The sequence below is a fragment of the Anastrepha obliqua genome, chromosome 2, assembly GCF_027943255.1.
Source record: "Anastrepha obliqua isolate idAnaObli1 chromosome 2, idAnaObli1_1.0, whole genome shotgun sequence".
Lineage (NCBI taxonomy): Eukaryota > Metazoa > Arthropoda > Insecta > Diptera > Tephritidae > Anastrepha > Anastrepha obliqua.
Window position 1 is genome coordinate 28,981,728 of NC_072893.1, and position 13,134 is coordinate 28,994,861.

General features: G+C 34.0%; 1 protein-coding gene across 2 annotated transcripts in view; it reads left to right on the forward strand.

Moving 5' to 3' along the window:
* Positions 1-1,368: 1,368 nt before the first annotated feature.
* Positions 1,369-13,134, forward strand: part of LOC129237437 (nuclear factor of activated T-cells 5) — an 80,278-nt gene continuing 68,512 nt past the window's right edge. Inside the window, exons 1-2 of one of the 2 annotated variants that reach the window (XM_054872190.1) lie at positions 1,369-1,617; positions 7,696-8,295. In XM_054872190.1, the coding sequence (XP_054728165.1) occupies positions 8,166-8,295 (130 nt within the window). In that variant the 5' untranslated portion in view covers positions 1,369-1,617; positions 7,696-8,165. The remainder of the gene's footprint in view (positions 1,618-7,695; positions 8,296-13,134) is intronic. The other variant, XM_054872193.1, reaches the window with a different exon arrangement.

The window sequence follows — 13,134 nt, forward strand, 5'->3', positions numbered from 1 at the left end:
TTATTGGAAAACCCTTTAGCTAACGACTTGAACTTCCAAGTAGCTTCCTAAAGTTTAATTTTCCAACGACTTATAGATATAACCCTTTTAAAAACGGTACTCGAACAGGACCCGAGTGCCCAACCGAAAGTTTCAAAAAAAGGTGTCCAACGGAGGGCTTAGCTTTTACAAATTTTATCAACTAAAAAGGAATGAATAAATTTAAACAAGTTTTGAAAATACATATAAATGCCTTTATATTTTCAATTAAAACTAAACACCCCAATTATTATACCGATTGACGCAAAAATTTAATCAACGGAGTATATCTTTCTTTTTTGTTTTGGTAATAACCGCCTAAAAAAATTAAAAAATATATAATATATATATTTTTTTTTTAATTGAAAACTATAAAAATTATATTAAAATATATAAAAAAATTAAATTGAAATTTATAAAAAAAATTAAATTAAATTAATTAAAAAGTATAAAAGCAAATATTTTTATAAAAAAAATATTTTTTTTATATTTTTAATTATTTATTTATATATAATATTTTTATATATTTATATTTATATATAATATTTTTTTTATATTTTTCTTAAAATTTCTTTTATCTTGAAAAAGTATTATTGCTTTTATATCTCTTTAAAAAAATAAATTAAACTCATTTACGTGTTTAGCAAACCAAAAATTAGTCTATAAAACACTTTGTTAACGAGGTACCACTTTTTCAATAAAACAATTGTATACATACTAGCGCAACCACTGTGCTCCTACTTTCACGACTCACTGTATACACCCATCGTACTGGCGGACAAAAGTGAGAAAGAGTGAGAGAGTTTTTTGTTTTTGTTTTTATTATTGACTTATCAGTGCGTTCACTTACGCTGCTACTCGTATTTTGTTATTTTCTGCTGCTATGCTGCTCAGCCGGCCAACCAACCAGCCAGCCAGCCACCCATACACTGCCTACTTTACTAATTTGCCCGCTTTGTGAGTTTACGAACGCGAAAGCTATCGGGCAGGTTCTGCTGGGTTTTCAGAAATTCACGATTTTCATTTCAGTTCATCGATCTCAACGTAAGCGATCGGACGCAGAACTTCTTCCAACCCCAATGTGTTTTATAACAAAATAGTTGAATAGTGAAATTTTTGCAAAGAAGTGCAACGCCAGTACAACCAACCATTGAATCGTTCGACACAATTTGCATTTCCTTACAAACACACACGCACAGTTGCACATATTCGCATATATACGTGCATGTGTGTTGTTGTTGTACTGACGTCTATTTAAGAAGTTTATCTTATCGTATCATTTAATGCGTATTCAACGGCAACCAGCAGCAGCAGCAGCCTATCGTCGGTGGTCCGTCAGACTCGCCCTCGTCCTCATTTGCAATACACTAGCAATCTAGCGTTGATATACATACATATATACAAATGTACATCGTAGATATCCTAGTGAGAGGAAAAAAGAGCTAAAATTTTGCAAAAATCCGTCGCGAAACTGTCACCAACATTGAAAATTGTGCTTAAAAAGCTGAAAAATCGTTACGCGAAAAGTTCTTTCATAAATTGGAAACGTCGCAAAAGGAGACGGACGCACGGGGCAACCAACACCACACCAGCGGCAGGGTATTAATCAAACATACATGCGTTCAACATGCATAGAATAAAAATATTTAAACTTACATATAGTACTGCTCGGTTTGATTTGAATTGTGAGCGCGGCATGACATAAAGACATACATACAAATATACACAATATTATATGCGTGTGATGATGGTTGTGACTTTTTAATTCAACTTTGTTTACACTAACGCAGAAAAGTGCCACAACAATAACATAATTTCTACAAAAACGCATTTGATCGGTATAAAATGCTCGGTATAGAATTAAATGCAGGCAATCGTTTGCGAAAATCGCGATCGTACAGAGTTACAATACAAATACAAGTGACAGTTGCGTAAAGTGCAACAAAAAGTAAATTGGCTGCTTAAATGTAATTTATTAGTTAATTGACAAAAAAACAAATTTTTAATAATAAATAAATACAAAAAGACGTGGCTGGTTAGCTAAAACTATTTTAAAAACATTTCACAAGTGATTAAAAAAAAAAAATATGTGCACAAAAAAATTGCAAAAAAATTTGTTTAATCTTAAAATCCAATATCTGGTAGATATATGTAAAAAGCGCTCAATGCAAGTGGCAATATACAATACAATATACAAATATATATATAGCGTGGCATATGCATTAAAAAATTCTTCAATTAATTAATTTAAAAAACCCTGAATTAAATTAATACAAAAAACTCAACTAATTCATGAAATCAATTTTCGGAAAAAATCCTTCCTGAAATTTATAAAAAACTATGCATTAAGATTACCAAGCCTCAGAAAAAATGTTCATCAAAGTTTGCCATAATTTGTTGCATCATGCAAAGACAAAATTTTTAATAAGAAAATGTTCGCATAACTTACAGGTGTTTCTAGCAAGAAGCCTATTTATGTTTGTTTAATTTGATTTCGCAACTGCATTGCTTTTCTTTACTGCATTTTTTTCTCTTTTTTTATTGATATACGATCAGTAGTTGTTTTAAGCCAGGCTCGGGTTTCTTTCTGTTTTAGCGCAAGCCGCTGGTAACTTAAAGTTCGATTTATTTAAGAATATACTGAAATCCGCTTCACACATACAAATTCAAGGCACAAATAAAGCTGCAATTTCCAAAACAAAAAAAAAACAAAAAAATAAATAAATAAATAATAATAAAATAAAGCCAAATCTAATGAGGCAATAAAGGCACCTTGTGGCTTTCTTTCCACGTGCTAATCCTGCGCTCCGCTAGACGAGTGAAAAAATGAAAATATCATTCCATTCCATCCCTTGCTACGATAAAAGAGACAAAAAACTGACCTAGACCTACCCTTTGACGACCAATTGCATATGCGCCGACGGCAGGTATCGCAGGCACGCGCCTAAGTACTGCGACCAGTCTACTATTTTCGCTCCTACGTATAAATTTGAGAAATTTTAACCCAAATCCAATAGATTGCGATCTAAGAGGCAATTACCTTACTACAAAAGTTGGAGCCACGGTCCGTGCACCCCAGTTTCAGTATCGCTGATCCTCATCTGTTATTAGAATATTTTATTAAAATAATCATTTCCATAAATTTAATTGTTTTGCTAACGGATGTGTGTCAGTAACTGGCAGTGAAATTTCTTTTTATATTTCTTTATCAATAGTTTTAATCGGTGGAACTGACGAAATTGTAGGTAGCTTAAATGAATACTAGGGGTGGGACTATTCGAATAAAAATTATTCGAATAATAAAATCTTTTATTCGAGAGGTATTCGTAATTCGAATAATATTTATTCGAATTTTTTATTCGTTTATTCGAATAATGCTATTCGAATACCTCACTATTCGAATACATCACTATTCGAATACTTTACTATTCGAATATTTTTGGTAAATATTTATTTAGATTAGCGGACTACTAATCGGTTTATGTACAAGTGCATGCACCATGAGAAGGACCAATGTAATTTTTATATTTTTAAAAGCATTTTCTCCCTGATGTAAATTAATATATAGTGAGGTATTCGAATAGTAAGGTATTCGAATAGTAAGGTATTCGAATAGTGAGGTATTCGAATAGTAAACTAAACTGGAATAGTAAACTATTCGAATAGTGAGGTATTCGAATAGTAAGGTATTCGAATAATGAACTATTCGAATTATTTGAAACGAATAGTATTATTCGTTTTATTCGAATAATGTTTATTCGAATATTATTCGAAAATAATCCCACCCCTAATGAATACCCTCCTTCTCATTCGAACAAATCGTTTGGCGAGTAACGGCGACTTTGCGCGCTTGTATCCTCGATTGCGTTGAAACTTTTTTTACGAAACCAATTTATTGTTAATTCTTCACAAAACATTTTTTTAAGAAGTATAAAAGAAAAATTTTTTTCTTGGCAAAACATGCTATCAGTGCCATCAGTTTTACCACTTGAACTCGTGCAATGCACAGAATTATGTAAAGTGTACTTTGTTATTATTTCAAATAAGAAAATATGAAATTATTTTTAAGAAAGTGGAAACTTCATCATAGCAGTGTTTTTTTTTCTACTGACACTGTAGATATACACTGAAAGAAAAAAGCTGGTAATATCAACCAACATCCATCTGGGTTAATTCAACCAAATCTCCAGTCAATTCTTATCCAGTACTCAAAACTGTTAGTTCAACTGCACCAAGTCTGTTAACCAGCTAACAAACAGTTTAGCAGTCAAATCAATAGAAAACTCCTTTTAGTTTACACTAACAGTGATCCTGTTAAATCGAAATATCACAAGCACTTTTTGACACCATATTTATGCCAAATTCCAGTGAATTCTTTTCCAGTACTCAAAACTGTTAATTCAACTGCACCAAGTCAGTCAACCTGTTAACTAGCAGTTTAGCAGTCAAATCAATAGAAAACTCTGTTTAGTGTACACTAACAGTGATCCTGTTAACTCAAGTGCACCAAGTGAGTCAATCTGTTAAATAACAGTAGCAGTTAAATCAATAGAGAACTCTGTTTAGCTTACATTAACAGTGATTCTAGTAATCAATATACATGCATATATAATTCAACTGCGCCAAGTCAGTCAACCTGTTAACTAACAGTTTAGCAGTTAAATCAATAGAATACTTTCTTCAGCTTACATTAACAGTGATCCTGTTAAAACAATATATACGTCGCTGGTGCATACAAGCGATCTCATATATTTCAATAAAAAATTTCACGAGGACGTGTTGAATCCATTTTAATGTTATTTAGGTACATTCTGTAACATTTGTGCTCACTTTATTGTGCCGATAACCAAATTTTCGTGCTTTCAAAGGCTTTTTAAAGTCTGGGACCGATATTTTTAAAGCTTAGTTGATGTGCCCTTTAAAGTGAAAAAATTTCAATTAAGTTCAATTAAACCAGCCTTGAAAATAGGTGAATAAAATAGTTAAGAAAAACAAAAAGAGTTCCAGCGCACTTAGAGTTAGCAATAGTTCAACGAAAAGTTGATAGGTAATTGATAAGAAAAAGGAGAAACAAAATAAATTACCTCAAAAATCAGTTAATCTGCAAAAGCCTTCTGTTTAAGCGAAAAATTGTAAACATTTTTTCATTTAAACTCATATTCTAAATTGTTTTCAAAATTTTCTTCAAACTACTGTGTTCGAGAGGTAAGGTGAATGTGGTTGAAAAATTACAAATTTTATTATTCATTCTTCAAAATCAATTTCATCCATTTTAACGTAATGTCGCTCCGCTACAATGTATTTATGCCAACCTTTTTGCCATTTCTTGAAGCATAAGCCAAAACGTCCCGGTGTAATCTTCAAAGAACGTCGCAATTCACGTTGAATATCTTCAATAGATTAAAAGCGGTGTCCCCAGATCGGTCTTCGAGTTTGGCGAATAGCCAAAAGTGAATAAGGCATTTGCGGAACCACACGAGTGTAATTTTAGGTGAAAAACTCACGTAGAATTCAATGAAAGAAATTGAATATGTTTGGCTCCAAACGCGGTTTTGACTCTTCTGAGCTCCAAATGATTCTGCGAAATTTTTTGAATTGATTGCACTGAAATTCCAAATAAAGGGTGGTTAAGTTTCAAGGGCCGGTGTTGATTTTGAATAAAATACAATTTTTTTAGGAAATTATTGTCATTTCTCCTTATTATGATAATATTGGTATAGTGCTTTCGGCCTCGGCGGCACACCTCCATCCGATGGTCCAAATTTTCGATGACGCTAAGTCATAATTGAGGTTCTATGCCGTTAATGTGCCGAATTATCTCATCCTTTAGCTCTTGAATTGTTGCTGGCTTATCGACGTACACCTTTTCTTTCAAATAATCCCAAAGAAAGAAGTCCAACGGTGTCGTTGACGTTTAGGTGTGGTACACATTCAACATCGGACCTTGAAATGTATATTGGCAAAGTTTGTAACTTTCAATCGACGACTTTGTTGACGTAGCTGGGCGCTCATCTTCGTTCTCAGCCTTCTTTGAAGTCTGTATGCCACTTATAAAGATTTTTCTGCTACATAGTCGATTCACCGCAGACTTGCTGCAACATTTTGCGCGTTTTTGAAACCAAAACTTCGAAACTTTATTCTGTAAACCAAATTCAATGGAATATCGCGCTCAAGAAAATCGGAGATTGTAAAAATCACAAAAAAACATTTTTAGCCGCTTAGAGTACACACGCGTAACTTTACAATTAATGATAATATTAGCATGAAATTTGGCACAGATACCACTAAAAGTATGTGCTACCTGCATAAATATACAAAAACTTGCCCGCCAAGTTCAAATTAAAAATCGATCTTACTTTTTGAACGCAGCGGTTCGTAGTTAAGCCATGCATTAACATTAGTGGGGATTTACTTTTTTTTTTGGAGCAGCGGAAAATCCCAACTAAAGCTCAAAAATAACTGTTCTAGTAAATTCTTAACTTTTGAGGTCGTCGAACTGGTCGACTGGAGGAAACATGAAAGTTGATGCATCAAGGTTTTTTCTTCTGAATTTAAAATTCTAAAATACGCGAACTACTGTTAAGCAGGTTTCAAAAGCAGCCGTCAGTGAAGGGATTTCAGTTATACGAATGGCTTGCACGTAAAACGGAATTCGTTGTGATGTACAGCCAAGGTTAACATCCTTTAAATTGCAATGTTTGTATGTATGTAGAAATGTAGAATGAACGAATTACTTACTTGAAGCATTCAGATGAATGCATGCAAACATCTGTATGTATGCATGTAAATATAAAACGGCTGTGCAGTTGATGAAGCAATGTTTCGATAGCAAAATGGGAGGAAACCAGAGCAAACATCGAAGCAAAAAAGTAAAAACAAAAAAGCGGTGCAACAGTAGAAAAAAAATATAATAAAATGAGAAAAGATTTAAAAACAGGACAGCTTGATAAAAATAAGTTGAAAAATGTAAAAAAGTCAGCGGCAAGCAAATGCATTGAAATAATTTTACAAAGTCCACAGCAAAAGTATTTTTTTATTTTTATTTATTTTGTTTTACATATGTGTATGTATGTATGTAGCTACATATTTTTTGCGCTGATTTTACTTGTTTTTCTGTGCAGCGAAATTTCTTGTTTTACGTACACACATACACACACACATACATACACACAAGCAAACATGCATTGCATTTAAAGAGTTGTGTAGGATCAGTGTGGACTTTGTAGCAAAACAAAAAATGTGTATTCTTGAAATGTGTTTTTGTTGTTGGTTTTTGTGGACATTGGACGCCGAAAATCGAAAAGTAGCAGCCCAAAAACTGATATCGCTTGCAATTGGCGATGCAGAATTGACACTTTTTTCGCCTTCAACTTTCCTGCAGTGTTGCTGTGATTGCTGCGGCTGTTGCGGTTGCATTCGTCTGCCCGCAAAGGCAAAGCAACAACACACAAGTTTATGCTTATTGTCATCGCTAGCTTTCTACATTCGCCGCAGCAGCAACGGCAACAGCGGCATGCAAACACACACACACAGACACACACTTCTACAATGCGTTTATTAATTCGAAATTTGTCGGTCGCGCAGTTAAAACCAATTGATATTCACTTAAAATACTCGCTTATGCATATAAACATTTATTTAAATTTGCATTCTTTTCACTTCTGCTTTAATTTTAAGTTTAAGATTTGAGTAAATGCCGCAAATCAGAGTTTTTCACAAAGACAGAGATAAAGACATCGGCTTAAATGTGGCGCAAAAGTAACCACCACACGGGATAAAATATAAATAAAATTAAAAAAATAAATAAATAATCAAATGAAAACAAAAATCGAACCACCCATTACTTATGAGTGAAAATATCATCAATAAGTTACAACAATAAACCCCCTCCCAAAAACAAAAAAAGTGCTGAAGTGTAAGAAACCAGTTCGACCGTGCACAGCAGGCAGTGAGCAGTTAACAGCCACAAAAAATCACAACAAAATTATATATATTGTATTGTGGCGCATACTTGAATACATACACACACATATACGCACACAATAAACGCCAGCAACTTTTTCTTCCGACTCTCATTGTCGTTGTTATCATCGGCTGTGCGCTGTGCGTTCAAATCATCGTCGCCAAATACGGAAAAGTGTCAAATAATGCGTTTCACTTACAATCAGTACAATTATTCCGAATCCGGTTATCGGATTCCGTCCAAGATGCACAACAACAATGCTGGTAATGGTCCAATGGCGGCTGCATATCAACATCACCACAGGAGTAATTTTGGTAAGCCGCAGCGCTTCATCTTCTTTCCTTACCTACTTAAATGTGAATTTACTTAATTCGTTTTTCGATCTTTTCTTCCATATCAGTAATATTTTTATTTGTACGCGTATTATGGCATATATGTATGTATGTATGCCTTTCCAAGAACAGTTATGTGCAAATATATGTACGTATAATGCGCTTAGTTATATTAAAAAAAATGTGTAGACAATGACTTATTTTAAGTTAATCTGCGTTGTTGTAGGCAATGATAAACCTCTGAGTATTTTTCTGCCACAATAAAAACGGCGCATAAAGAACCAACTGTCTCTCGGAGGCGGCAAAACACTCTATAAACATATAAAAATTTCAATTTCTTTAGCGCCAGCATTTTCCCGAGTACACGACCTTTTTTATATGATTGAAAAAAAAAAAAATAATAATAATAATATGAAAACTTCTTTAGTCAGTATTTTCCCGGATACACGACCTTTTTTATCTGATTGAAAAAAAAAAAAAAAAAAATTAAAATGAAAACTTCTTTAGTCAGTATTTTCCCGGATACTCGACCTTTTTTATATGAATGAAAAAAAAAAAAATTACAACAACAAACTAAAATTAATATGAAAACTTCTTTAGTTAGTATTTTCCCGGATACTCGACCTTTTTTATATGAATGAAAAAAAAAAATAAAAAAAAAAAATAAAAAAAAAAATAAAAAAAAACAACAACAAACAAAAATTAATATGAAAACTTCACGACCTTTTTTACATGAATGAAAAAAAAATTATATAAAAAAAAAATATTAAAAATCATTGCGAATTTTCACCCACTTTAAGGCTGCGCAATCTGAGGGTTGCCTTTTATATTTTGCGCCTTTGCAGCACTACGTGTGGTGAACTGTGATTCGACATTTTCATCGAAAACTTTGGTATTTTTTAGCGTAAACCTACATTTAACGTTTTCTCATACGAGCTTTATTGCTTTTCTTTTCAATGAGTTGAAAAATGCGTCACGCCCAAAAGACGGAATTAACTCGTGAAAATTTTCGTGCAATGATTTATTACGATTTTCGGTGTGGATTATCGAAAGAGGAGTGCATTGATGAACTTACATTAACATTTGGCATTGAAGCACTACACTTAGCCACTGTGAAACACTGGTCAAATGAGTTCCCATGGGGCCGTCGATCCTTGCAGTATGCATTTCGCGAGGGCCGTCCAAAAATGAATGTTGTGCTTGTGCAAGACCTTAATTGATAACGCAAGATCGTCATGTGACATATCGCAAGATAGAGACATATTTAGGCCTAAGTGGGTAGATCTTTTGCAACGCTATCAACGTGCTTCTTAAACCAGTTGCCAGCTTGGCGATACGAAGAGACTTAATATTGCATGAACAGAACGTCAAGCAGATTTGTTCTCATTGGAAACCGCATAATTTGGCAATTTGCCCAAAAAGCGGTTCGTGTCGATTGGTGTAAAGAAATGTTGAAGAAATTCAGCCGCGGTGGTTTAAAACACGTCTATGACGTCGTAACAGGTGACGAATGTTGCACCTGAGTCGGGAACGAAACAGCAAATGACTGGGTGTTCCAAGATGAAACAAAATTTATCGCGGAACAAGAACCTCAACGCAAGTGGTCGCCTGTTTTTTCGGAAAATCTGTTCATGTCGCTAGAGAAACATAAAAAAGACAATTCTGAGTGTTATGCAAACATTTTTTTACCAGAAGTTTTCAGAGAATTATGGAAAACCAACCGCCAAGAACGGATCGTTCTTCACCAAGGCAATGCGAGCTGCCATGTATCGGCTCACACAAGAGAGTTTTTCAACACTTAAAATATCGAATTAATGGGTTATCCGTCGTACAGCTCAGATTTGGTACCTAATGATTTCTTTTTCTTCCCTAAGATTAAAAAAAATGCGAGGTTGACGTTTTTCAACGCCTAAAGAAATTGTGGAAGCTTTTAAACAGCTCGTTCTGAAGATATCCACTTTTAAGTGGCAAAAGTGCTTTGAAAATTGGCGAATGCATTTTTGAAAAGCAATAAAGCCATTTTAATTTTTATTTTACTGTCTCTTCATTATTGGGCGCAAACTATGATATGAAAGGCAATTTCCGTAACACAAAAATTGAAGATAGGGAAAATCGGATAGTACCTTGGGATATAACATAAAAAATTACCACAACTTTGTGAGGTATTCTTTCGGCCGTGCCCTAGCCATCAGATGCGCTGCAATTTAACAAACCGCAGGAAATTTTCGACTTGTAGGGATTCCTCTAGCTCGTTATTATATCTGATGTGATAGAAACCATTTTCCTCTCGTGCTGGATCCAGTATTCTTCTTTCCAATAAGCCTACTTGTGGTACTGTATCTGATTTCAGTGTCCACGTTTCACATCCATTGTTGCGACTGGTCGAATCAGTTTTTTATATATTTTGATTTTCGATCTTCTACTCAAAAGTTTAACGTGGACAAAATATACCCCGTTTGCAGCCTGCCCACGGTCTTGGGAAGCAATCGCTGTACCATCCGTTCTACTGAGAAGCATTACTAGATATTTAATTTGATCCACGGTCTCGAATTTATGATCACCAATTGTAACGTCTGCTGCTCTTCTCAAAGTGTTAAGTCTTGCGAGGTATTTCGTTTTGCTTTAATTGATCTTTAATCCAAACATAACAAAACTGATTTAAAATATAAACGTTATCTTAAATTGTATTTAGTTTTGACAATGGAAGTTTTGAATATCATTAAAAAAACACTCTCGAAATTATACGTCGATAATCGAAACATCAACCCTAGAGTAGTCGCGCTCATCAGTGGTGTCACATCATTATTGGATGCTCTCAAGCAAAATATTTTCTGGTGCACTTAAATAGCTTTTTAAAACGCTGGTTATAATACTTTTAGAAGCAAGTGGAGGCGCAATTGATTGGGTGAATCATTTGACAGTTAAAATAGTGCGTTCCGCTCCGAAAATGACATTTGTCACATTTATAAAAACTTGTATTTCCTTCTGCCTGGCCTTCTCATTTCCTTTCTGGCTTGACTGTTGTGAGCAGCACACATTTCTACCAAAGTTTGTTGCTGGAATGACAGCCTTTAGTTGAATATAAAGTACTAGCAAACCCGGCCCCCTTCGCTGGGCACACTAAAATAGAATAGATACGGTTTAGAACAGAAAATATATGGTTTTCATTTTATTTATTTCTTTATTCTTTATTCAAGCGCTTTGGCATAAACAATATTTTTTGTTTTTCTATTTGTTTTTGAGTAAATATAAAATATAAATTGAAAATCAGAAAAAAGAAGATTGTTTTTAAGGGGGTCTTCTACCGTCGCGCCTTAATCTCGGGCCTATTTTTGGGAATTAATTACAAAGCAACCACTTGAGATAATGAAATCAGATTTTTTTTATTTAATTTGCACAAGTTTGCACTATTTAAAAATATATTTTTCAAATCGAATTCTTTGGCCCTGTGTCCTTGAACCGTCCTCGAGGTTGCCCTTGTAAAAATGTCCTAGGCGACTTTGTGGCACGCGATCGACCATTTTACTTATCTGAAATCAAAAAAATTTTTTTTTTATCATAAAGTGTAGCGTTGGCTATGTTTTCCCAGTGGCGATTTTAAATATTTTGAAATTTGTAAAAAATGCGTGATTTAAAAAAAAAAGTTTGAAAATTTCCTCTTTTTTTTACACTTTAGAGGCCCGCAAAATTAAACTAATCAAAAATTGAAAAAAGTGGTCTGGGAAAACATAGCGAGATGTTCACTGAATAACTGGAAAAAAGATGGAATGAATTCGACAAATATTTATAGTAGATGTGTGACCAGAAAGTTGAAAAAAGTCAACTTTCGGGAAAAGGCGTTTAAAGATAAAGAAACGCTCGAAAATGCCACGCGCATGCATGTATTCTCCCCTAAATGCTCATGAAGGAACATGTTTTTCATAAAACCCTCTTTATAGCATACTCTTAACATTAGTAGCTTTTAAAAAATCTAAAAAAAAAAAAATCGATTTTTTCAAACCGTGACGGTAGAAGCCTTAAATTTCAAATCAACGCATATGAATAAACAATCGTCTTTTTTCCTGATCATCCATGAATTTTTCGTTTCAATTTATATGTTTTATTAAGCATTGGAGCTTTTTTAACCATTATCCATTTATATTTTTCAAAAAAAAAAAAAAACGAAAAAAATTGTTTTTTCCACGAACACATAATTTCATTCGGATTTCACATTAAATTCTCAAACTTCGTAAGAAATTATTCACTGTTCCAAAATCCACTCCAAAAAAATTCACAAACAATTTTTACATGTTGCACTTACGTTTTTTCCTTATGGCATCCAAATCAGAAAGAAATATTGACACATTGTAACTCACACTGTCAATTTGACAGTTCAGTTCCGCCCCAAGCGTCAAAAAAGTAAGCGACATTATGACTGGCTCAAAAGAACGCTGTACCCGTTGCCAGTGCTCCGAATTACAACCAAACTTTACGGAACCCATTTTCAATACTTACTTAACAATGTGCGTAAGTTTGGTTTAATTCGGTGCAAAGACACGGCGGGTCCACGTTTTGGCATATATTTCGAGACCCTAGTCATCAATAGGTATGAAAATTACCCCGTATTAAAGCACTTTCATTTGATACCCATATTATACATACACAACCAAAGGTTACCCGGGTACACGTTTTGACCTATATCTCAAGACCCCGGTCACGTAGCGGCATGAAAAATACTCTGTACTAAGGCATTCACCAACAGCTTCAATTTGATATCCATGTTGTACAAACACATTCTAGGCTCCACGTTTTGGTCTCTATCTCGAGCCCTATCCACCAATA